This window comes from Cotesia typhae, unplaced genomic scaffold, assembly GCF_013202065.1.
Source record: "Cotesia typhae breed Kobodo isofemale line unplaced genomic scaffold, CoteBio_Ctyphae contig_83, whole genome shotgun sequence".
Classification (NCBI taxonomy): Eukaryota; Metazoa; Arthropoda; class Insecta; order Hymenoptera; family Braconidae; genus Cotesia; species Cotesia typhae.
In genome coordinates, this window is record NW_027423769.1 from 2,316,038 (window position 1) to 2,340,718 (window position 24,681).

General features: G+C 31.0%; 1 protein-coding gene across 1 annotated transcript in view; it reads left to right on the forward strand.

Annotated features, from left to right (window-relative positions):
* The first annotated feature begins 144 nt into the window (after nucleotides 1-144).
* The window catches only part of Kl-3 (dynein heavy chain 8, axonemal kl-3), a 30,620-nt gene continuing 6,083 nt past the window's right edge, over nucleotides 145-24,681 (forward strand). Inside the window, exons 1-42 of the mRNA XM_074252272.1 lie at nucleotides 145-270; nucleotides 577-799; nucleotides 957-1,105; nucleotides 1,311-1,509; nucleotides 1,669-1,832; nucleotides 2,269-2,445; nucleotides 2,524-2,745; nucleotides 2,823-3,068; nucleotides 3,755-4,029; nucleotides 4,201-4,540; nucleotides 5,456-6,354; nucleotides 6,800-7,008; nucleotides 7,561-7,685; nucleotides 7,772-7,966; nucleotides 8,551-9,041; nucleotides 9,115-9,369; nucleotides 9,531-9,971; nucleotides 10,103-10,274; nucleotides 10,806-11,090; nucleotides 11,147-11,377; nucleotides 11,451-11,656; nucleotides 11,821-12,041; nucleotides 12,645-12,793; nucleotides 12,964-13,100; nucleotides 13,254-13,392; nucleotides 13,468-13,688; nucleotides 13,784-14,456; nucleotides 14,783-14,969; nucleotides 15,377-15,519; nucleotides 15,683-15,881; nucleotides 16,216-16,334; nucleotides 17,081-17,688; nucleotides 18,208-18,405; nucleotides 18,478-18,723; nucleotides 19,717-20,035; nucleotides 20,122-20,571; nucleotides 21,046-21,222; nucleotides 21,371-21,754; nucleotides 22,295-22,432; nucleotides 23,183-23,479; nucleotides 23,581-24,028; nucleotides 24,504-24,655. Of these exons, the coding sequence (XP_074108373.1) occupies nucleotides 145-270; nucleotides 577-799; nucleotides 957-1,105; nucleotides 1,311-1,509; nucleotides 1,669-1,832; nucleotides 2,269-2,445; nucleotides 2,524-2,745; nucleotides 2,823-3,068; nucleotides 3,755-4,029; nucleotides 4,201-4,540; nucleotides 5,456-6,354; nucleotides 6,800-7,008; nucleotides 7,561-7,685; nucleotides 7,772-7,966; nucleotides 8,551-9,041; nucleotides 9,115-9,369; nucleotides 9,531-9,971; nucleotides 10,103-10,274; nucleotides 10,806-11,090; nucleotides 11,147-11,377; nucleotides 11,451-11,656; nucleotides 11,821-12,041; nucleotides 12,645-12,793; nucleotides 12,964-13,100; nucleotides 13,254-13,392; nucleotides 13,468-13,688; nucleotides 13,784-14,456; nucleotides 14,783-14,969; nucleotides 15,377-15,519; nucleotides 15,683-15,881; nucleotides 16,216-16,334; nucleotides 17,081-17,688; nucleotides 18,208-18,405; nucleotides 18,478-18,723; nucleotides 19,717-20,035; nucleotides 20,122-20,571; nucleotides 21,046-21,222; nucleotides 21,371-21,754; nucleotides 22,295-22,432; nucleotides 23,183-23,479; nucleotides 23,581-24,028; nucleotides 24,504-24,655 (11,235 nt within the window). The remainder of the gene's footprint in view (nucleotides 271-576; nucleotides 800-956; nucleotides 1,106-1,310; nucleotides 1,510-1,668; nucleotides 1,833-2,268; nucleotides 2,446-2,523; nucleotides 2,746-2,822; nucleotides 3,069-3,754; nucleotides 4,030-4,200; nucleotides 4,541-5,455; nucleotides 6,355-6,799; nucleotides 7,009-7,560; nucleotides 7,686-7,771; nucleotides 7,967-8,550; nucleotides 9,042-9,114; nucleotides 9,370-9,530; nucleotides 9,972-10,102; nucleotides 10,275-10,805; nucleotides 11,091-11,146; nucleotides 11,378-11,450; nucleotides 11,657-11,820; nucleotides 12,042-12,644; nucleotides 12,794-12,963; nucleotides 13,101-13,253; nucleotides 13,393-13,467; nucleotides 13,689-13,783; nucleotides 14,457-14,782; nucleotides 14,970-15,376; nucleotides 15,520-15,682; nucleotides 15,882-16,215; nucleotides 16,335-17,080; nucleotides 17,689-18,207; nucleotides 18,406-18,477; nucleotides 18,724-19,716; nucleotides 20,036-20,121; nucleotides 20,572-21,045; nucleotides 21,223-21,370; nucleotides 21,755-22,294; nucleotides 22,433-23,182; nucleotides 23,480-23,580; nucleotides 24,029-24,503; nucleotides 24,656-24,681) is intronic.

Below are 24,681 nucleotides of genomic sequence, written 5' to 3' on the forward strand. Positions count from 1 at the left end.
TTTTTTTTTTTTTTTTTTTTTTTTTTTTGTAGTAAACTTCACGGATATTAATTTATAAACTTATTTGTTATAAAAAAAACTACTAGGTTAATTAATGATAGAAATTGATTAAGAAAAGTTTGTGAAATAAAGAAGAATAACTAAATGGAGAGTAAAATAAATTTAAGAGATTACACGATTCCAGCTATCGAAGAAAGGATTAAAGAATTGGTAAAAAGAAGAGTTAATCGTACAGATGGTATCCCGGTGGAACGTGCTAAAGAAAAACTGGTTTGTAATTAAAGTTTTACTTGATTAAGTACCAGATTCATTTTCTTTATTATTATTTTTAATTTTAAATTTAAGAAACTGAAATCAGCAGACGCTTAAAAAAATATTAATTTTTTCTAAAGAAGAAATTTTGGGGGTGGGGGGGCAAGATGGGCCACCTCTAAAATATTAGAGAATAAATTTTTGGTCGGTTTTTGAGGTGGACCATCTTGCCCCAGGTGGACCATCTTGCCCCACCCTTCCGTACATAATTTTAATTCTGAATTAAAATTACTATTATTATTACTACTCCTCACATTTTATCAGTCCAAATACAAAGAGTACAGAAAAGAAAGACAAGATTCCCTCGGGACCGTCCACCGTCACGTATTAGAAGTTGTAGCCTTTATTTTGGACACCGACGTCGCTTCTCTAGAAGAAGGTCTGCTTGATAAAGAAGAATACTTGGAGGTTTTCAGGAGTTTTTTTAGCCAAGGTGGTCGCCGGGCTGTGATAATTCATTATCAACCCATGTCACCGCCGCCATTCGGTATATAAAGTCCTCCGTAATTTATTATCAACTTTTGGGGTTGTATGTTGTAGGAAAATGGTTAAACTACACCCAAAAAAAATAATGATCAATTAAAATTAAATAAACAATTTATTTAAAAGTAGTTTATTACGAAAAATTCATTACTTCTGCTTAGAGTCAGGAAGATGGCGGCCGGCCGACAAAATGGAGGATTTCTTACGCTGTTGCGTTACAGATGGCACCACTGAAAAATTATCTGGCAAGTCTGTTGTTGTGTATCGACTTAATCCTGATAATAATTTTGAGATTAAACAATTACTTGAGGTAATTTTGGATTAAAAAAAATTTTTTTTCGTTAAAAATTAAAAAAAAAATTTTTTTTTTTACTATTTAAAATTCTTAAAAATTTTTTTTTGAGGTAATAATTTATTTAAGCCTCTGAAGAGTTATTTAAGCAACTAAAAAAAAAAAAAAAAATTCAATTTAATTTAATCTAATTTAATAAACTCAATGAGCAAATTACACTCAGGAAACTTATTACGCTTACATGGAAGTCGAGGGAAAGTACAGCGGCGCATTGAGCAGTATCTCAGGTCTAATATCTCGGCAAAACTCACCAGCACTTGAGATTAATAAACAGTGGGGTGATTTGCCACGGAGTCAAGTAGGAGCTAAGATTAGGGACAATTTCATCGGGGACTTTAAGGATTTTTGTCAATTTATACAAAGTACGTCTCGAGTTTGCTTGTAATAAAATCACCACAGCAGACATCGAGTCTTGGTCATGAGTCATAAACTTTTATTCACATCTTATTTTATTGTTTCCCCGTAAAATCTCCCCGAAAAATGCCGCCTTGTTTTTTATGCAAATTATTTTTTACGAGCAGCGACAAATGCCGATCTTGATAACGTCCTAAAGTTCGACGGCCATCAGGATGTTTTTGAAAAATATGCCAAGACTATGGAAGACGTCGAGAGAAGTGCGAAAGATTATGACGCGATTATTGCTGTTGAAGAGTGTGTTCGGGGTTGGATGAAAATAATGGAAAAGGTATGTGTTATTTTAATATTCCAAATTTTTCCTTACTTTCAAATTCAAATAATAAAAAAATAATAATAATTTATTGTATTCTTATTGTTTTTTTTTGTTTTAATCCGGCTAAAAAAATCTTTAAGATAAAAATTTTTTAATTTTTAATTTAAAGAACCGTTATGGCTCCTCAGATGTCACAAGGGCGTTTAATAAACATTCTATTATTTTTTCTAAATCCAAAAGAAATTTTTAGTTTGAAGAAAAATTTTTTTTTGCATTTCTGCACATTTCTCGAAAAAATACGTCGGGTCCAAAAAAAAAAATTTTTTTCTCCAAAATAAAAATTTTTTTTTGGACTTAAAAAAAAAAAAGAATTTTTATTATAGGCCCTTATGGCATCAGTAACGCGATATAGTAATGATAATAATAAAAAAAAAAAAATAATAATGTATAGGCACTTGTTGAAAGCCAACAACTGCGCCGTGAAACAGAGGATGTCGGACCAACCGCTGAGCTGGTCTACTGGCGAGGGATTCTCACGCGTTTTTCTTACATTGTTGACCACATAAAGCGAGCAGAGACCCAGATGTTCATTGCGCTATTAGTTCAAGCCAAGTCTAAGCTTGTTAAGGTCTCTATAAACATAAATTACATAATCTCCCCCATAAATCAACATCTAAAAGGTTGTATCTTCCTTACTTCATTGTAGAAGTGGAAGAAATTGGACGATGATATCACGATGATTGAATTGTTGGCGGGAGATAACGTCAAATATTTGTACGCAATAGAAAAGTACACAAGACCGCTCTATATGTTGGAGCCTACCAAGATTGGGCAGCATTTGCCGGCCTTGATGCAGTCTATTCGCATGGTTTACACCACTTCCAGGTTCTTCAACACTCAGAGAATGATAACTGCGTTATTTGTTAAAGTATTTATCATTGTTAATTAATTTTGACATTTGTTTTAAATGAGCTGTTGAAAGGAATGATGAATAAATTTTTTTAGATAACAAATCAATTGATTATAACTTGCAAGTCTTACATAACCAAAAACGGAACTCTTGACATCTGGCAAGAAGAAAAGACATCAATTATTTCGCGGATGAAAGACTGCATAACTTTGTACGAGCAATATTATGAATCTTACAAGCTGATGCTTCAAAATATTGAGGCTGCTGGAGAAAGACAGATCAAAGTCTCTGAAATGTTTGTTTTTGGGAAGTTTGAGACCTTTAAAGTCCGACTAAATAAAGTAAGTATGTAGAAAAAAAAATTTACTTGAATCAAAAGAATATTTCTGAAGATATCCACATGAATATTTCATATTTTATATGTATATATTTGTGAAATATATAAAATAGGAAAAAAAAAAAAAAAACTGAAGAAAATTAAAATTTTGAAAAAATTCAAAATTAAAAACAAATTTAATTTTTAGAAAAAATTTTTTTTAGTTAGTAAAAAAAAGTTTTGTTTAAGGTAGAAAATTCTAAATTTTTGCCTTTAAAATTTAAATTCAATTGATTACCCATAACTCGAAATGAATTTAATTAAAAATTTAAATTTAACATTGATTGCACTCGCTTTCTGCATTTTTATACCAGTTTCTTATAAGAAGTTATACCTTAATAATCCGAACAAGAAAAAAAGGTTTCCGAAAAAATTTGAATTTAAAAATAAAAAATTTTTTTTTTATTTGTACAAAAAAATTTTTTAAATTCGAATTTTGACCGAAACTGCAATTTCTAAAATTTCTAAATACATATTTTATAATTTTTAAACGATTTAAAATTATTTTTTTATTCAACAAAAATAAAAAATTTACTTTACGGAGCTAAGTCTATTAGCAATAGAATTTAAATCCGTCTCGAAGTGAATTTTACTTCCGGAAGGAGTAAATCAATTGAAAATTTACTCCTAAAATATTTAACAAATTTACAGATAATTGACGTCCTGGAAATAAGTATCAGTTACTCAGTGGTTGAAAGCTCGACAATAGAAGGGATCGACGTCTTCAGAGAAAATTTTATCTTGTGTTTGAAGAAAATAGTCGCTCAAAAGTACAATCCTCTGGACCACAGAAAACCTTTTTTTGATTCAGACTACGAGCAGTTTAAGATAAGTGTTAGCGAGACGGAGTTTAAAATGAGAGTTTTCTTCTTCAAAACAGTTTCACTTGCCCCGAATATCGATGAGGCGTTGAGATTGGTTCTTAGGTATGGTACAAGAGTGTAGATAGTTTTTAGTAGTTTTACGGGACATGTTAGTATAGAGAAATAAAAAGAAGTTAAGTTAAAATCTATTTATTTATAGTTTATAGTTTGCAGTATTATTTTATTTGATGACCAAAGTTTATTGTTAAGCCAAAGTTTCTTCTGTAAAAGCAGGTTTGAGAAGCTAAAGTTCGACAAGCAGTTGTGGATCGATCGCAAGTACCTGGAGCTGGTGACAGTCTACCAGCAGGAAGTTGAGGCAATACGGGACAGATACAACGAAGACAGATCCTCGCCACCCTTGCCGAGGAATATTCCACCTGTTGCTGCCAGAATTTTATGGATTAGACAGTTGTACAGACGCATTGAAATGCCTATGGATATATTCAAGAAGCGGCAAAGGGTTATCACTCATGAAAGGATGCAGAAGTGCATCAAAATTTATAATTCTCTTGTCAGGGTTTTTGTTCATTATGAAATTATTTATCACAAAGCTTGGTTTGATTCTGCAGAAGTTGTTTTTTTTTTTTTTTTTTTTTTTTTTTTTTCAGATTAAAAAAAAATTATTATGAAAAAATTTTGCAAAAAAATTCCACTTGCTAATTTTTTTTTTTAATTAATTGGTTATAAAAATTTCAAAAATTGTTAGATTGTCTATTTATGGCTTTTAAATGACAAAGTTACTTATTAACACTCTAAAAATTCTTGAGCGTACTAAAATTCCCAATTATGTGCAGAAATATTTTTAATTAAATCACAAACTTTAATACTTTGAATTAAAGTTTCACGTTAACTATTCTAATGTAACTTTACATTTAATTACTCTTAATTTTCTTCACTTACATTGAAATTAAACAAAAACTATTCAACAGTATCAATTAGCGAATAATTACTAAAGAAAAGTTACTTTTTCAAATTAATTGTTCAATTTTACGCCGTTGTTTTTTTTTTTTGGTTGAAAAATAATTTTTTTTTCTAAACTGAAGAAAAAAAAATTAACTTGAATTAAAAGAAAAATTCCTGAACCAAGAAGATTATTTTGAAGAGTTTAATAATTTTTATATTCAAATTAAGAAGATTAAATTTAAAAAAATTATTTATTTAATTTTTTTTTCTGTGTACGAATTATTTTGTTTTAAAAAAAATTCACAGTTAAAGTCATGACAATTTTTTTTAGCTTGAAAATCATGAAGATTTTCTTAGCGGGAAGTTAAAAATTTCAAAACTCAATTTTTTTGATTTTTTAAAACTTAAAAAAAATTTTTTTTTAATCATTAATTTTTCAATAAAAATATACAATTGTTAGAAATTGTTGAAAAAAAATTTTTTAACATAATTTTTATAAAATAAAGTATTTTAAACCGTAAAACAAAACAATTATCTCCTCATAGGCAATAACAAAAAAAGTAAAACAAAATTTTGAAAACAGGTTCGCTTGGCACTGACATCACCTCTGCTAACTCGTGACCCGCAAGCAAACAAGTACTCAATAAACTTCGACCCTTACATCCGCGAAGTAATAAGAGAGTCTGAATACATGTCACGTCTGAACTTAAAAATCCCGGAGTTCACCCGCATCATAACCTTCTGCCGAGAAAAAATATTTTCTTCCTACGAGGAGATAAAGAGCCTCGTAGAAATCCACGAGCGTATCCACGGCTCAGCGCCAAAATTATTCCTGAACCTTTTAGGAGGAGTGTTCGCCAAACTGGAGCAGACCTTCAAGCCTTGTCTGTCAGTAGTGACCTGGACGTCGCTGAAAATCCCGAAAGTTTGTCAGGAAATCAGCTCAGTCGTCCAGGACATCGAGGTCTTCGTGAGCAAAGTTTGCGCGACAAAAGAGGTCAGGATCGAAGGAATCATCGAAAACATCGCTGACACTGATCTGATCAGCTTGAAGGATTCTCCGCTTAGTCCTGCGGAATTTTCCCAGGAAAACTTTAAATTTGCCATGAACGTCGCCAGAGAAATCGAGGTCAAGTCCACTGCAGTAGAGGCCGCTTTGATAATGATCATCAACAAGTGTCTGGACTACGTAGTGATTGAAGGAGGTGAAGACATCAATGAAGACAAATACCGCTGGTTGGATCCTGACCGCGTTAAACGTGAAATCGGCTCACAGTCTCGAATCACCAGGATTTCTACTGACTTAAACCGAAAGTCGGTTGTTGATGATAGCAAGGCTGTTGATCCCAGGAGTTACTTGAATCGCATCTGGAATGACTGCATGGAATTATTCACTTATTACAATAATAAGCTCATTGAAGCTCTTGTTAAGAGCACCAAAAATTCGCTGGAATTGTTGAAGCGCAGGATTGGTAGCTCGAGGTATTTTATTTTAATAAGGTGGTATTAGACAACTTGTCCGATTATTTTCCACAAATATTATTATCATGATCATAATAACAAATTAAAAAAAAAAAAAAAAGGATTTACATTAATTTTATTATTAAAGTTAAATGTAAAATATTTTGCGTTTACTAATTTTTATATTATAATTCTATCGTTATTTATTATAATATTGTGATCATTCTGAAATTAACAGTCATAAAAAATTTTGACTTTTTGGTAGATTTTACTCAGCCAAAAGTCAAAAATTAATAATAATAGTCGACTTAAATTCAACAAAACATTATCAGAAAAATTTTTATGATTTTTTTTATTGAAAACATTATTACAAGAAAAAAAAAAAGAAAAAAGAAAAAATTATATAAGTTAATGTTGGATAATTTTATTTATTTATTTATATCATATTAGATTTTTTTGTTTTCAGCATGCTGAATAACGGTATTAAGAATGAGGGAAATCCGCTGCTGCTGACTCAGTTTATTCTGCAAATTCCGACGATCCTCGTGATACCCAGCGTCGAAGAACTCAATAATCATGTGCAATTGGTTGTGAAAAATTTAATTCAAGTGCATGATTGCATTATCATGTGGGGTCAGAGATATTCCAGGGTAAAAGGATCTAAAGATTCCGATGGTAATTGTTTTGTTTATGCTGTGCATTGGAATGAAATTGCTCGAGGGAAATTGAGCGTTAAAATAGAATTTTTTCTATTTAATCGACAAGATTTTAGAATTGTGATGGATTATTTTAAAAACTTAAAGTAATTTTTATAGAAATTAAGTAATTACTATCAAAGATTATTTTTTTAATAATTGTAATGGATTTTTATTGCTGAAAACAATTTTTGTGATAATAAAATAAAAAGCGCGAGTTTTAAATCGTTGAATGATAGCATGAATTTTAGGTGAATAAACAGGAGGAGCAATTAAAAAAATTTAAGGACATGACATTTATATTTACCGTTGATATGTAAATATTTATTTCGCGCATGTAAATAGCGGCTGCCGACCCATGAATTTTTTATTTTAAAAAAAAATTCCCGTTATTAATGTCAACATCAATATTTGCTTGTAGTAACGTTTTTTGTAAATGAAAAATATTTTTTTTAATTTTTTAATTTGATATTTGAACTTGAAATGCCGCGTGTGGATCAATTGGCTAATTGACTTTCAATTTTTCTTTTAGATAAGCAAAAATCCTTGAGAACATATCATCAAATAATATCTGACCATAAAGAAATAATCCGTAGTACTATGAGATTTCAAGCAATCATTTTAATTCTTCGAGATGATATCAATCATCTGAAAAATGTAATTTTTTTTTTTATTAAATTTTTTTTGTAATTTTTTATAATAATAATAATAATAATAATAATAATAATTTATAAACTGATTAGAGATATACAGAAAAATATTGCTATGTTTGGTCAGACGATCGCACCGCAGATCTTCAAAAATTCATCGACTCAGATCCCGACACTCAGACAATACGAGAAAAATTTATAATGTTTGAAAATCTGATTAATGAAATCATCAATATTCCAGCGCGGCATTTAGTTGGTCCTGTTGAAATTAAAATGGGTAAAAAAATTGTTAAATTAAACTAAACAATAATTAATTTAATTAAAGATAAAAAAGTTGGGAAAGTTTTAATATTAACGACTTATACACTGAAAAAAAAAAAAAAAATCTTGACTGGAGTGTAAATTTTCTTGGTTTAAAAAAATATTAAGGAAGATTGAAAATTTCTTAAATGAAGTCAAAGTTTTTTAAGCCAAGAAAGTTTCGTCTTGCTCCAAAATAATTTTTGTTTTTTTTTTAATTTTTTGGAGCAAGAAGTTTGTTTTTTCAGAGAATTTTTAATAAAAAATTTATTATGCAAGTTTTATGATTTGAAAATTTTTTAAAATTCGATATCTCGAAAACTATTGGTCAAAATTTGATCATCACAAAAATGAAATTAAAGCTAAAGGATTAATTAAAGTAGCAAAATTTGTACGAACTTTTTATCTCTAATGGGTCAAAAGTTTTGAAAATTTAAAAATTAATAATAAATTTTTGAATGAAAATTTTTCTATACATCTAATTATAAATTTTTCAAAATTAAAGAGTAACAATTTTTTTAATCCTTAATTAATTCTCAAGTAATTTTTAATAAATTTCAGAGCAACTAAAGCTAGGTTTGTTAGTGGAAGTCAAAAATTGGAAACTGAGCTACGGCTCGATACTAAGCGGTAACTATAAAACGAAGTTAACTTCAATTACAAACTACATTGAGGAGAAAAAAAAAGTGCTTTCGCGGGCAATAAATGACCTGGAAGATGTAAGACTTGCTATGAAGTGCTTAGACGCGATTCGCAATGACTTTATTGACCTGGACCGTCAATTGATTGCGATAGAAGAAACTTACACTTTAATGGCCGCGTTCGACATCGCGGTATTTAAGGAAGATCAGAACGCCGTCGACGGGCTGCGTTACAGTTTTACAAATATGCTGCAGAAGGCGAAAGAAGTTCAAGGGAAGATTTGTGAGATTCAGGAGCCGCTTAAGAAGGAACTTATAGAGGGCGTAGAGGTTTTGAAGAAAGATGTTGAAAATTTTGATGCTGAATTTGAGCGCAATGGTCCTTTAGAAGAAGGAATTCCCGCGAAAGAAGCCAGTGAAAGGTATTTTGAATTTATATGGATTAGTTAACAGAAAGTTAAAAGTTCGTTAATTATCAAAATAAAACTTTCCCAGATTGCTGCTCGCCCAAAGCAGGTACGACGAATTACAAGAGCGATACCAGACGTACAGTAGCGGCGAGTCGCTCTTCGGATTGGAAGTAACCAATTACCCGGCCTTGGAGAAACGAAAGAAAGAAATGAACCTCCTGCAAAAATTATACGGGCTCTATTCTCAAGTAATGAGGACCATCGACGGGTATTATGAAATTCTATGGTCGGAAATCGATACCGATGCGATAATTGCGGAGCTTACGGAGTTGCAAAATAAGTAAGTACCTGGAGAAAAGTTACAGATAAAAAAAAAGACCGGTGCTACGGTACCTGAATATTCATGTTGTCAACAAAAGTTTATCTTGTTAGTAATCTAGTTGGAGTTTAAAACATAAATTATTAACGTTTTTTTTATTTCGTTTCTTCTTATCAAACCAGGTGCCGTAAGCTACCAAAAGGGATGCGAGACTGGCCGGCGTACATTGATTTAAGGAAAAAAATCGACGACTTCAACGAAACATGTCCCCTGCTGGAATTGATGGCAAACAAATCCGTCAAAGACCGCCACTGGGACCGTCTGTCAAAGCTCTGTAATTATTTATTTGATATTGAGTCGGATAATTTTACTCTAGCTAATGTTATGCAAGCACCGCTGCTTAAATATAAGGACGACGTTGAGGATATTTGTATTAGTGCCGTAAAGGAAATGGACATTGAGAGTAAACTGAACCAAGTGATTGCCGATTGGTCGGTTATTGATTTGCAGTTTGCTACCTTCAAACAAAGGGGGGAGTTATTGTTAAAGGGCACTGAGACTACTGAGATAATTAGTCAGCTGGAAGACAGTTTGATGGTTATCAGCTCGCTAATGGCCAACAGGTTTGTTTGCCCGTCTAATTGTTAATTGGTAATTGATAATTGTTAACTCGGTCCTGTTCATATTACCACTTCTTATTACACTTTATTGAATATCATTATGATTATTAAATTTCCGATATTTCGCTATTTAGGTATAACATGTTCTACAAGAAAAACATACAGTTGTGGCAGAGCAAGCTGAGCAATACTTCCGAAATTCTCGGCAAGTGGCTGACTGTTCAAAATTTGTGGGCTTATTTGGAAGCCGTTTTTATCGGGGGTGATATTGCCAAGCAATTACCCGGAGAAGCTAAACGTTTTAATGTACATTTTATTTATTTTTATGTAATTTTTTTCTTTAGGGAGTTCGTTGTACAAAAATCCCCTCTTTTAACACAGAGAACGCCATTTTCATGTATAGTTTAGTCAGAAATACACACTTGCGCCACCTGTTGGAATTTTTAAGAAATAAAATTTAAAGAAATCTATATTCGACAAGACTGTTAAAAAAATAAGTGTTAAAAAAAAAATTTTGGAGTCAAAGAAAAATTTATTTAAATTTAACAAAATTTCTTCGCTTAAGAATTTTTCAACTTAAATTAAGACTATAAAATTATTTTCTTGGTTAAAAAATTTTTTGGAGTAAACTTATTTTTTTTTAAATTAATTTTTGTAATACATCTATTTAAATAAATTAAAAATTAATTTTTTAATGCGTAGAATTTTGTAAAAAAAGCCTTTTATCAAAGAAGATCTCTTCAAAGAGCGATAATTTAAAAATCTTAGTAAATTACAGAATTTATTTATTATTAATAAATTAAATTAATTTATTAATAAATAATTAATTTCTTCCAGAACATTGACAAAGCCTGGGTGAAGCTAATGTATCGCGCTCGAGAAAAAATGAACGCCGTGGAAACTTGTACAGGGGACGAAACAATGAGTCAGTTGCTTCCACACCTTCTGGAGCAGCTTGAGTCCTGCCAAAAATCTCTCAGCGGGTATCTGGAAACCAAGCGTGTCGCGTTCCCCAGGTTTTGTTTCGTCTCGGACCCGACGTTGCTGGAGATTCTTGGCCAAGCTGCCGACAGTCACACCATCCAGAACTACCTGGATGGCTTTTTCGACAATGTCGCCAAGGCAAGCCTTGTTACCTCTTCAAAAAAAAATTCAAAGATTAATTTTTCTGCTTTCAGCTTGAATTTTCCACCAGCGAGTACGATAAAGTCCTGGCAATTTTTTCGCGCGAGGAAGAAAAAATCCTGCTGGACCCCCAAGTACTCTGCACAGGGGGCGTAGAAAACTGGCTAAACGTCCTGTTAAAAGTCCACCAGCAGTCGGTAGGCGACGTGATATCACAAGGTCTCCAGTTGCTTGCAAATCCTGAGACTCCCATCCTCACTCTGATCGAGAAATCGATCCTCCAAGTATTTTTTTTGCATTTTCATACTTTGGTTGAGTTTCAGCAAAAATAAAAAAAAAAAAAATAAATAAATTTAGGTCGCGCTATTAGCACTTCAAACACTTTGGACCCGAGACTCAGAAACAGCAATAACGTCATCTCGCCGCGATAAAATGATAATGAAGAAAACAAATCAATGGTTTTTAGATTTGCTTAATGGGCTCATTGAAGTTACGGTTAAAGATCTAACCCAGTATCAGCGAGCTAAGTACGAGGTACTCATTACCATTCACGTTCATCAAAGGTAAGGAAAGACTCCTTTGGTGCACTCTCAACTCGTCCTTCTTTGGCCCTCATACCGAAACTCCTTCACATTTATTGAAACTTTCTTACTCTTACTCTTCCATTACTCCATTTAATCATCAACGAAAACTAAAGTTAACATTTAATTTCTCGATAAACTTTCAGAGACATTTTCGACGAGCTATGCAGACTTAAAATACGGAGCATCCAGGACTTTGAATGGCTGAAACAAGCTAGATTTTATTATAACAACCAAACGGAAAATGTAGATATTAAAATAACTGACGTTGATTTTATTTATCAAAACGAGTTTCTGGGTTGCACCGACCGCCTGGTTATTACGCCTCTTACTGACAGATGTTATATTACTCTTGCGCAAGCAGTTGGTACGATTTTAATTTTGTCAATTTTCGTGCCTACTTTTAGAAAATTTATTTTTTTTTTAGAAAAAAAATTTTTCAATTTCCAATACATAATTAAAAAATGACCTTGCATCTTGTGAAATATTGACATTTTTAAAGATATAAGCTCACCTCGACATTACACTCATCGAGACCTTTCATTTGAATACCCACATCAATTTTTCATATATTTATATATATTATATATATGTATATATGAAAAATATATCAAAAAATCATGTGGGTACTTAAATGAAAGCTCTTGATGAGTGTAACATCGGGATGAGCTTACATCTCTAAAAATATCAATAGTTAAAAAAATACTATAATTATTTGAAATTTCATCCGAAAAAAAAAAAAGTTTAATGATTGTTACTCTATATATATTATTGCATTAATAAAAAAAAAATTTTGTTTTAATTCCAAGTGCGCACAACTCTCTGATATTATTTGTTTCTGAAATAATGCTCCTCCGAGTAATAAAATTTAAATAAAAAATACTAAATAGTAAATAAATAATCCGAAACTATTGAAGTAAACGGGAACTATTTAAAGCAAAAGATATCTAATTTTATTGTATCTTTAAAGGAATGAATTTTGGAGGTGCTCCAGCTGGACCTGCTGGCACTGGGAAAACAGAAACAACCAAAGACATGGGAAAAGCTCTTGGGAAATACGTCATTGTGTTCAACTGCTCTGATCAAATGGATTTCCGGGGACTTGGTCGAATATTTAAGGTCTTTTATCTATTCGGTTATTTTGTATTTCAATTACCTGAGTATTTGTTTTCGTCTATTAAAGAATAGAGACAAAAAACTCGATTGCAGTTAGATTTTTTTGATGTATTTATAAACTACATTTTTATTCATTATCATTTTATTTTAATATTATTCATTGCTCGTTATAGGGTTTGGCGCAAGCAGGAGCTTGGGGCTGTTTTGATGAATTTAATCGTATCGATTTGCCCGTTCTTTCTGTTGCAGCTCAACAAATAGCTATTGTTTTTACGGCGCGTAAAGAAAAACGTAAAAATTTTTTATTCAGGTATTTTTTTACGCAAAAATTTGATTACTATTATTATTATAATTATTTATTTATCAATTTACGCCTATCGGCCATAAATACATCAAAGAGAATGCATAAAATTAAATAACATTAATTAATAATTACAATATATTATTTTAATTTTTTTTTTAGCGACGGCGAAACGTACAACATTGATTACGAATTTGGTATTTTTATAACGATGAATCCAGGATATGCGGGTAGACAAGAACTTCCTGAAAATTTAAAAACTCAATTCCGCAGCGTAGCAATGATGATACCAGACCGACAGGTTAATTAACTTTTTTTAATATTAATTAATGAATTTTAGGTGAAAATATTAAAATAAATATAAACATTTGTGCAGATAATTATACGGGTTAAATTAGCCGCCTGTGGATTTAAAGATAACATTGTGTTGTCCCGTAAATTTTTTACTTTGTATGCATTGTGCGAAGAACAATTGAGCAAGCAAGTCCATTATGACTTTGGGTTGAGAAATATATTGTCTTGTTTACGGACCCTGGGCGCCCAGAAACGGGCTCATCCTGGTGAATCTGAAGAAACAACACTGATGAGAGTTCTTCGGTATAAATAACTATTTGTATTATTATTTAATTTAAAATAATTAAATTAACATCCAAACAAAAAAATTCCCGATTAAAATTCCGAAAATTTTCCAGCGCAATGAACCTGTCAAAACTAGTAGACGAAGACGAGCCGCTGTTCCTCTCGTTAATCGAGGACATGTTCCCAGGGATCAAGCTAACAACGCAGTCCTACAAGGAGCTTCAAGCCTCGATATCCCTCGCTGTAGACTCCCTCGGGATTATCAACACTCCTTCCTGGAACCTGAAGGTCATCCAGCTGTACGAAACCTCTCTAGTCCGGCACGGCTTGATGATCCTCGGGCCAACCGGCTCCGGAAAGACGAGCTGCATATGGGCCCTGATGAAGGCGCTGACTTCCATGGGAACTCCTCACCGGGAAGTCCGGATGAACCCGAAAGCCATTACAGCCCCCCAGATGTTCGGGAGACTGGACGTGGCGACCAACGACTGGACCGACGGAATTTTCTCGACCCTCTGGCGGCGGATCATGTCCAGCAAAAAACCTGAGCACGTGTGGCTGGTCCTTGACGGGCCCGTAGACGCAGTCTGGATCGAGAATTTGAATTCTGTTTTAGACGACAACAAAACTCTGACACTCGCTAATGGCGACCGCATAATAATGAGCGCCAACAGCAAGCTTGTTTTTGAACCAGACAATATTGACAATGCATCGCCGGCGACTGTTTCGAGGATGGGGATGGTCTTTATCAGCGCTTCTGTCCTCAAATGGGCTCCGATACTCGAGGTGACTGACTCTGTAAATTCATTTTGATTATCTGCAACAGAATAACACTCTAGTGTTATTCTGTTATTATATATCACATGTAGACTGCCTCTGCCTTCCTTCAGAGAGAGTTAGTCTTGAATGTTGGTGTTGGTGATGCTGATGATACTGCTCGCAATGCCGGTTGAGTGTCTTTTGTCTTTTGTCCTTCAGCTTGCGGAATATTTATCTGGGTCTTTGTCTTTTGTCTGAGCTTTATCGCTGGGCTCTACTGTTGTTTCTATTCGCGTAGAGCACCACCTCGGAATATGAATACAGTTGAGAAATCTCATGCAATATGATTACAGGGTTGGCTGAAGACCAGACCGAGCCATCAAGCGGAAATACTGCGAGGACTTTTCCATAAAATATATGACGACGCTCATGCATTTGTACAGACCAAGCTACAAGCTAAGATCACGCTTCTAGAGGCTCTTTATATCAGGCAGTCTATCGATTTGCTGACAGGACTCCTCTTGCTGAATGATACTAAGAGTTTGAATAATCACATTATTTTTTTAAATACTTTTAGAATTTTTTAGTTTTTTATCCTTGAGATAATTAAATAGTTGTTATTTATGGCAATTATATTTTAGCAGAATTGACGTTATATCTTGTGAACTATTGACATTTTTAAATATATAAGCTCATTCCGATGTTACACTCATCAAGACCTTTCATTTGAGTACCCACATCAATTTTTCATATATTTATATATATATATATGGATATATGAAAAATATATCAAAATACCATGTGGGTACTTAAATGAAAGCTCTTGATGAGTGTAACATCGGGATGAGCTTATATCTTTAAAAACGTCAATATTTATTTTTTATTTGAATTTTTTGATAGATTGATTGAATTTCTACAAATATCCTCAGTAAATTTATATTTTTTAGATTATGAAGACTCTCATATTGAAAGATTGTTTTTATTTTCATTATTATGGAGCTTTGGCGCAGTTTTGGAGTTAGACGGCCGAAAACTTTTAGAAGAATACTTGCTGAGCCATCCATCAAAATGTGACTGGCCAAAACTTTTGGTATATATTTAAACTGATAAATTTCAGAAAACTATATAATATATCAGAAAATACAAGACTTAACGTTATTTACGAAGCTATTTTTTTTAATACCGATCTACATTGATAAATATCTCAGTATATCGACTAGACATAAATGTGAGTATTAAATGTTTGTTTAAAGCCGGAGGAAACATTGTTCGAGTACCTAGTTTCGGATAGAGGCGAATGGATACATTGGAGCCAGATGGTACCCGACTTCGTATATCCGCCGGAGCGTGTGCTACAGTATTACACGATATTGGTTCCAAATGTGGATAACACGAGGACTCTGTTTCTGATCGACGTAATTGCGCGGCAAGGAAAGCCTGTTTTGCTCATTGGTAATGTTCCCAACGTAATTCCTTTATTAGTTACCCCATTTGCCGTTTCAATTTCAACAGCTTTGAGAAATTGTTCTTCTTAGCTTTAAGGTTGTTGTCATGGTACAATATTGTCAAAAAATTAGAGATTATACGCACCGCATAAGTATATATGAGCTTCTGCGGCTGCTCAATTTTAAAACACAGTAACTGCAAAAATCTTATACCTTATTTTTTTTAGTATTGCTGTATTTCTTATAAGAAATTTTTAGATCTTAATTTCAAGTAATTTTTATTAAAAATATTTTTATTCAAGTATTTTTCTTCTAAGAAAAATTTTAAAAAATTATCGCAGGTGAGCAGGGAACGGGAAAGACAGTGATGATTAAAAGCTACATGTCTAAGTATGATCCTGAGTATCATTTAAATAAGTCTTTTAATTTCTCTTCAGCATCAACTCCAAATATGGTCCAGGTAAACTTGTTCAAAGTTTTTATTATTAAGTTTAAATTATACGGCTGATTATCGCTTTACTAATACTCCTTAAAATTTTAATTTATCATTATTTTTTTTTATTTTGAGTGTCGAAATATTAATTATATTTTTCAAATAATTTGATTTTTAGAAGATTGAACCAAACTAAATAAAATTAATTTGATTTTACTGAAATTGAATTTTATATGGAAATTTTTAGGACTTTTAAAAATTTTTTTTAATTTTTTTAGTTCTTGTTTTTTTTTTTTTTTTTTTTTTTTAGGAATAAATAAATTATTGTAGAGAGAATTAATCAAAAATGCTGTTTGTAAAAATTAAAAAAAAAAATATTGCAACTTTTTTAATTATTAAAATTGACTTTTTTTTATTAAACCGAGAAAAAAATTTATATTAATTTTAAAATCGCTAAATTTAAACAAATAACAAATTTTTTCTTTTTATTCAATAAAAAAAAAATAATTCATTTAATTAAATGTTATTCTCTCTAAAAATTTTTTACAATATGTAATTATTATTATTATTATTGTTATAATAATAATAATAATTTTTTGAAAAAAATATGACTTTGCTTATTCGCTTAATTATATGGATTAATATTTGGCATATAATTATATAGACAATAATAATAATAATAAATAATTAATAAACGAAGAAATTAATTAATTGCCCTAAAATAATGAATTTTAGTTGTAAAGTTAGTTCTTACAATGATTAATTACTGTTAGAGAGTGTTCGAAAGTTACGTAGAGAAACGAGTTGGAACGACGTACGGGCCAGCTGGTGGAAAGAAAATGACAGTTTTTATTGATGACATTAATATGCCGGCGATTAATGAGTGGGGAGACCAAATAACAAATGAAATAGTGCGTCAACTAATGGAATACCGGGGATTTTATTCGCTGGATAAGCCCGGAGATTTCAGCGTCATACAAGACATACAATTGTTGGCAGCAATGATCCACCCCGGTGGGGGAAGAAATGACATTCCTCCCAGATTGAAGCGGCAATTTAATATTTTTAATTGCACTCTACCAAGTGACAGGTCACTCGATACAATATTTCGTGCAATTGGCTGCGGTTACTTTTCAGAAGAAAGATTTTCCAAGGAAGTTGCCGATTTTTTGGGTAAATTGGTACCACTGACACGTATTGTTTGGCAACAGACTAAGGCGAAAATGCTACCGACGCCAGCTAAATTTCACTATGTATTTAATTTACGTGATTTGTCACGTATCTGGGAGGGGATTCTGCGCATTGAGAGAGCCGAATGCAAAACACCGGGAACTTTGCTTAAGCTCTGGGGTCACGAGTGCACTCGTGTTATTTCCGACAGGTAAATATTGAGATAGAAATTTTCTTTCAGCTTCTGAGTTTTTAAGCATTCAAAAATTTTATCCAGTTAAATAATTTATTTACACGGAAAAAAATTTATGGGAAAATTTACGATACAATTATCGTAAAGCTGGACTTATAATTTTTTCAAATATTTTACAAGAAAATTCACTATTTATTTACGAAATTTTACAACTTACTATCGTAATTTCATTGAATAATTATTGTATTAAATTCAATTAAAAAAAATAGAATATTACTGTCGTAAATAATAATTAAGATATAAAAATATTATTATTGTATAAATTAGCTCTTAAAGTATTAAACTTTTTTATTTTTAGTATTATTTATTGAATTAAATTTTATTTAATAAAAATTGCGATAGCAAAATAGTAAAAATCCCTTTAATTTTTTTACCGCGTAAATTTTGAAAATCAATTTTTTTTTTAATTAATTTTTACATTAAAATATGTTAGAATTAAAAGTTAAAATAATTAAATTTAAAAAATTAATTTCTTAGATTTGTAAATGCAGATAACAAAGATTGGTTCAAAAAAACCCTCCAAGAAACGGGTGAAAAATTACTGGGAGATGATTTCATGTCTTATGAAGCTGACACGTACTTTGTTAATTTTCTACGCGAAGCTCCTGATCCGACAGGTGATGAGCCGGAAGATTTTATTTTTGAAGCCCCCAAGACTTATGAACAAATCCCAAGGTACTTTAATAGCAATTAGAGTCCACTTAATTATTAAAATTTATTTTTATAAATTTTATTAATTATTTAAAGCTACGAAGCTGTGACATCAAAGGTCCACGAAAACATGACACAATTCAACGAAAGCATCCGCGGTATGAATCTAGATTTGGTATTCTTTGACGACGCTTTAGTTCATTTAATGAGAATTTCACGAATTCTCGGAGTGTCAAGGGGCAACGCGATGCTGGTTGGTGTGGGTGGCTCGGGGAAACAAAGTTTAACAAGATTAGCCTCCTTTATCGCCGGTTACAGCTTTTTCCAGATTGTTTTAACGAGGTTTTTATTCTATATATTCGTTTTAAATTATTCTTTTTTTTTCTAACTATTCACACGGTGAAACAAACCTATTATGATAAAGGAAAAAATCCCTTTAGAGGGCTCAAAATTAGATTTTTTAGAGGTGATAAAATAACCATATCATTTTCAAGTTTTAAAACATCGTTTTTAAAAGTATAAAAACAATTTTTTTTATTTTATAAAAAATAACGGCTCAGTAAATTTTTTTTTTCTATGAAACCCGTTTTTTAAAACTTATAGTGGAAATATGGTGGTGTAGTCAAGATAATTAAAAAAATATATAATTTTAGGACTCATTTTTTTTTTCAGCCCTATCATTAAACTTTAATGAAGAACCCTATTCAAAATTAAAGCTCGATATTGCTTCGTTTAGTTGCAATTAAATTAAAATATTTTAATTGGCTTTCACACCCAATTTTCCCATTTTTGGTTGGCAATATGTTTATTTTTTTTAGTAAACAGAGTTCTCACAGTGAGGGCGTTTTATTTGCATTATAAATAATTACTGTTTAAAAAGTTAACAATAAATAAATATTTATGAAAATAAATAAATATTTAATTTTATATAAAACATGGGCGCTTAAGGCATGTACATTTTGATTTTCCAGAGTTTTTTTTTTTAATTATGAAAAAATATGAAGTTAAACATAAATTTGTTCATTTTAATAATATCTATAATTAATAAGACCATTAAATGTTTTTAATACAATATTAAATTAATATTTGTGTAAATTTAGTGGATAAGACTTTTGATAAGACAGGTGGTGGAATTTTTTGTAAAAAAATTTTTTTCTAAATTTTTGGAAAAAAAAATTTTTTTTTATTTTTTGGACATTTTTGGTCAAAAGCGGGAAAAATGAATCTTAATATTTAAATTTGAATTTTTAAGCTTGATGAAGAAATAAAAAAGATCTAAAAAAAAATACTTTTGAGAAAAAATGATGAAAAATAAATAAAAGTAAAATTTTCTAGAATTTACAACGTCGCAAGTTTGCTGGATGATATAAAAAAACTTTACCGTGAAGCGGCTACCGGCAGCAAAGGAGTGACTTTTATCTTCACAGACAACGAAATCAGAGACGAGTCCTTCCTGGAGTACATAAACAATGTCCTGAGTGTTGGAGAAATAGCAAATTTATTCCCAAAAGATGAATTAGATGAAATAACAACCAGCGTGATTCCTTTGATGAAGAAGGAAGACCCAAAGTGTCCGCCCACGCCGGACAATTTGTACAATTTCTTCATCACACGCGCGAGGAACAATCTCCATATTGTTCTATGTTTCTCGCCGGTGAGTTATGCTTTATCAAATAAATTTCTCTTGTGATCTATTGATTGATGATTAAAGTATGTTTGAAAGCGAATATTGTTTGATAGGTCGGCGAGAAGTTCCGTTCCCGCGCGCTGAAATTTCCCGCATTAATATCCGGGTGCACGATAAATTGGTTCAACAGATGGCCTCGAGATGCGCTTTGTGCAGTCAGCAGGCATTTTTTGAAAAGCTACGACATCGTTTGTGCGAGTGATGTCAAAGAGCAGCTGATAAACACGATGGCCGAAATTCAGGATGGTATTAACGACACGTCCAACGATTATTACGACAGATATCGCCGGCGTATCTATGTAACGCCTAAATCATTTCTCTCATTTATAAGCGGATATAAAAAAATTTATAAGCAACGTCTAGACGAAATCAATAATCTCGCATTCCGTATGAGCAACGGATTGAGTAAGCTTGTAGACGCCGCAGCTCAAGTTGACGAGCTGAGAAAAGTTTTAGTTGAAAATCAGGCTGAAATTAAAATTAAGAATGTTCAAGTTGAAAAGGTTTTTTTTTTTTTTTAAGTTATTATTAATTAATTAATTAAAAGAGTCGGTGCAGTCAAAATTAATTTTTTTTTTTTAAATATATTATCTCAAAGTATTACCTGAAAATTTCAAGTTAATTTAATTAATATTTTGCAAGATAAATGATAGAATTTGAGCTTTTAATTATTTAGAAAAAAATTTCTTTTTTTTTTTAATAAATTGAATTATAATTCATTTTTTTTTTTCGGTTAAAAATTTTTTAATTTTTCAATTATTAAAAAAAATTATATTTTTATCCAGATTGAAATTTTGAACGCGTTATTTTTAAAATTGTATATAAAAAAAAAAAGGCTAATTTGACTGAAAAAAATTTTTTAGTAATTTTAATTGCAATTTAACTGATAAAATTATAAAAATAGCTTCTTAAAATAGAGAAATTCAATACTTGTATTTAATCTCTCCAATGTTCTTATTTTATGTTTAAAAATCTAGATACTGGTTACGGTGGAGGATAAAAAGAAAGAAGCTGAGTCGATAAAAGAAACAGTAGAAAAATCTAAAGATGAAGCCGAAGCATTACTAAAAATAATATCTCAGGAAAAAGCTATTTCCGAAGACAAGTTGAAAGCTGCTGAGCCAGCTCTCCTCGAAGCCGAATCTGCACTTCAAGTAGATTATAATTTTTAGTACAAAGTTTTTAAAATCGCTATCACTCAATCACAATAAATAAATAAATAACAACTTACTTAGCTATTAAAATAATTAATATTATCGATTGATGAATAATTAGTTAATGATGATGATTGTTAATTATTAGACGATAAAAGCCGCAGACATCTCAACAGTGAGGAAACTTGGCAAGCCACCATATCTAATTTCCCTGATAATGGACTGCGTACTTATATTATTTGGCCGTAAATTAGAGCCAGTGAAACCAGATCCTGAGCATAAATTTTTAACTCCCTCGTGGTCAGAGGCATTGAAAGTAATGGCTGACACGCGTTTTTTGTACCACTTGCGTGATTTTCAAAAGGATAACATCAACGGTGAAATAATCGATTTAATGAGACCATACTTGAATTATCCCTTGTATAATTACGAAGCCGCTAAACAAGCTTGCGGTAATGTTGCGGGTCTTTTACAATGGACTATTGCCATGACTGAGTTTTATAAAGTTAACAAAGACGTTCTACCATTAAAAGTAATTATTATTATAATTATTTCATAATTTTTTAAAAAAAATTTACACTTATTTTTAGAAAATTTCACTCTTATTATTATCGTTTTTTTTAATCTTAATTTTAAATATTTAAATTATAAAATATAAATGAAATTTTTCAAATAATTTGATTTTTGGAACATTGAACCGAATTTTTTTTTTCAAATCTTATCGATAAATCCTGACATAAAAGTAAAAAATAATAAATTATTACCATTACTTTAATTTTCCTGGAATTTTTCGGATTCTTTAATAAATAAATTATTACGGAGAGAATTTATCAAAAAATGCTGCTTGCATAATTTAAAAAAAAATATTAATGCAATTTTTTTTTAATTTTAAAATTTACTTGTTTTATTAAACTGAGAAAAGTGTTTATATAAATTTCAACAAATAACAATTTTTTTTATTAAAAAAGAAATAAATCACTTAATTAAATATTATTCTCTGAAAATTTTGTACAGTATATTGTTATTCTTATTAAAAGTTATGAAAAAATAACTGTAACTTTAAATATTGCAGACCAATTTAGCGATTCAACAAAGCAAACATGAGAGAGCTAATAATAATTTAGTTGCTGCACAACAAGTTCTAGCGGCTAAAGATGAAGCTTTGAGAGTTGTTCAACTTGAATTTGACGCTGTAATGACCGAGTATCAGGTATACTACCCTTCAAAAACTACTTTAATAACTTTAAGATCATAAAACTTTCATTTATTATTAATACAAATTAGTTTTCAAAATATATAACCCGTAAATTCAATAACCGGTTCTTGCATAAATTATCATTATTAGCAGAGATTAGTAAAAAAATTAATTATCAACTTTCATTAACTCCGTGAACGGTAGCTCTGTAATTTAGGGTGGCAATAGAAAGTTACAACGGGGTTGGGTAACCCTTGTTACAACTTTCTGAGGTCTTATACAACTCGAGAGTTGAAGGGTTGAATATATGCGGGTAAAAAAATTGCCCTTTTTTACTTCACTTCAACTTATGAATAATTTCAAATTTAATTGTTTAAATTTTCATTTTTTCGAACGAAATTTTTCTTTGAAAATTTTTAAATATTTTTTTTTTTTGAAAAATACCTTAAAAATTTAATGATTAAAAAAAATCAAAGTTGATTATCACAATTTTAAGATATTTTACAAATTTTTAAAAAATTTCAAGTAATTTTTTTTTAATATTTATATTTATTTTTTATTCATAAATTAAATTTTTTATCAATTTGGCGCGCAAATTTTTTTTTAATAAAAAAAATTTTTTAAAATCTTAAAATTATCAGTTACTGTGTTTTAAAATTAGGCAGTCGCCCACTTGTAAATAATTACCATTTTTTTTGTTAGATAAAATTTTTTTAGAAAAAAAAAAAGCTAATAAACAATATTGAAAACATTTTCATTCCCCAGCAAGTTGTTGATCTGGCGAACGCATGTCAATCAAAAATGGACACCGCATCGGCATTAATAGAAGGGTTGTCAGGAGAGCGAGTGCGGTGGACAAATCAACTTTCAACATTTAAATCCGAAACGGAGCGTCTCATCGGGGATGTTTTAATCCTAACTGGATTTTTATCTTACTGCGGACCATTTAATCAAGAATTCCGAGGGCTCACACAGAAGCGTTGGTTCAATTTATTGCGAACTAGAAAAATTCCGGTATCTGCAGATGTCAACGTTGTTGATTCACTGTCAGATACAGCGATGGTAAGTTAAACTCTATCAATATTTATAATTTTATCTTCAATTTTTCATTCAACCGATTTCATTTATTCATTATTGATATTGAATTTTTGGATATTTTTCAGACGGGCGAGTGGAATCTACAGGGGCTCCCGAATGACGAATTATCGATACAAAACGGGATTATTGTAACGCAAGCCACGAGATATCCATTATTGATCGATCCGCAGCTGCAAGGAAAAGCTTGGATTAAAAATAAAGAACAAGAGTTTCAGCTGCAAAGCACATTACTCACCCATAAGTACTTCAGAAATTACTTGGAGGACTGCGTGTCGATCGGGAGGCCGCTATTGATTGAAGACGTTGCCGAGGAACTCGATCCGGTGCTTGATAATTTGCTCGAGAAAAATTTTATCAAGATTGGCAACTCTTGGAAGGTCAAACTGGGGGACAAGGAGGTCGACATTAATCACCAGTTTCGGTTGTACATCACTACTAAGCTGCCCAATCCGTCTTACACGCCGGAGATTTTTGCTAAAACTTCTATTATTGATTTCACTGTTACGATGAAAGGTTTAATATTTTTTCATAATTTCAACGAGTGAAACACAAAAAAATCAAATAAAAAAAAATTAATTTACTCAGAAAATTTTATAGCAATCGGATAAGTTTTTAATCGGAGTGTTGTTTAATCAAAAAACCGCTCATAAAATCAGTCTTCAATTTTTTTATATTTTTATAAACAATTTAAGCCAACAATTTTTATCAAAAATTGTGAATTTTTTCTCTCAAGCCTCTAAAAATAGATATTTTTATTGTTTCTTCGATTAATTAATATTAAATGTTTTGTATTAACAAAATTTTTGATTTTATAATTAATTTTTGGAAGAAAAATTTCTTCTTTTCAGTCTTCTAAATGCGAACAAACCCCTAAAAAAGCAACAATGATGTCTAAACTTAGTTAAATTATTATTATAACTAAAAAGTAATAGATAAATTAAACGATATTAAAGTTGTCATGTATGTAATGTAATACGTTTGTATGCAGGGTTGGAGGATCAGCTTCTTGGGCGAGTTATAATGACTGAAAAACGCGAATTAGAGACAGAGAGAATGCAATTAATTACTGACGTCACCACGAACAAGAGGAAGATTAAGGAGTTAGAGGCGAACCTTCTACACAAGCTGACAACTGTTCAAGTAAGCTGATAATTTGTATACCATTT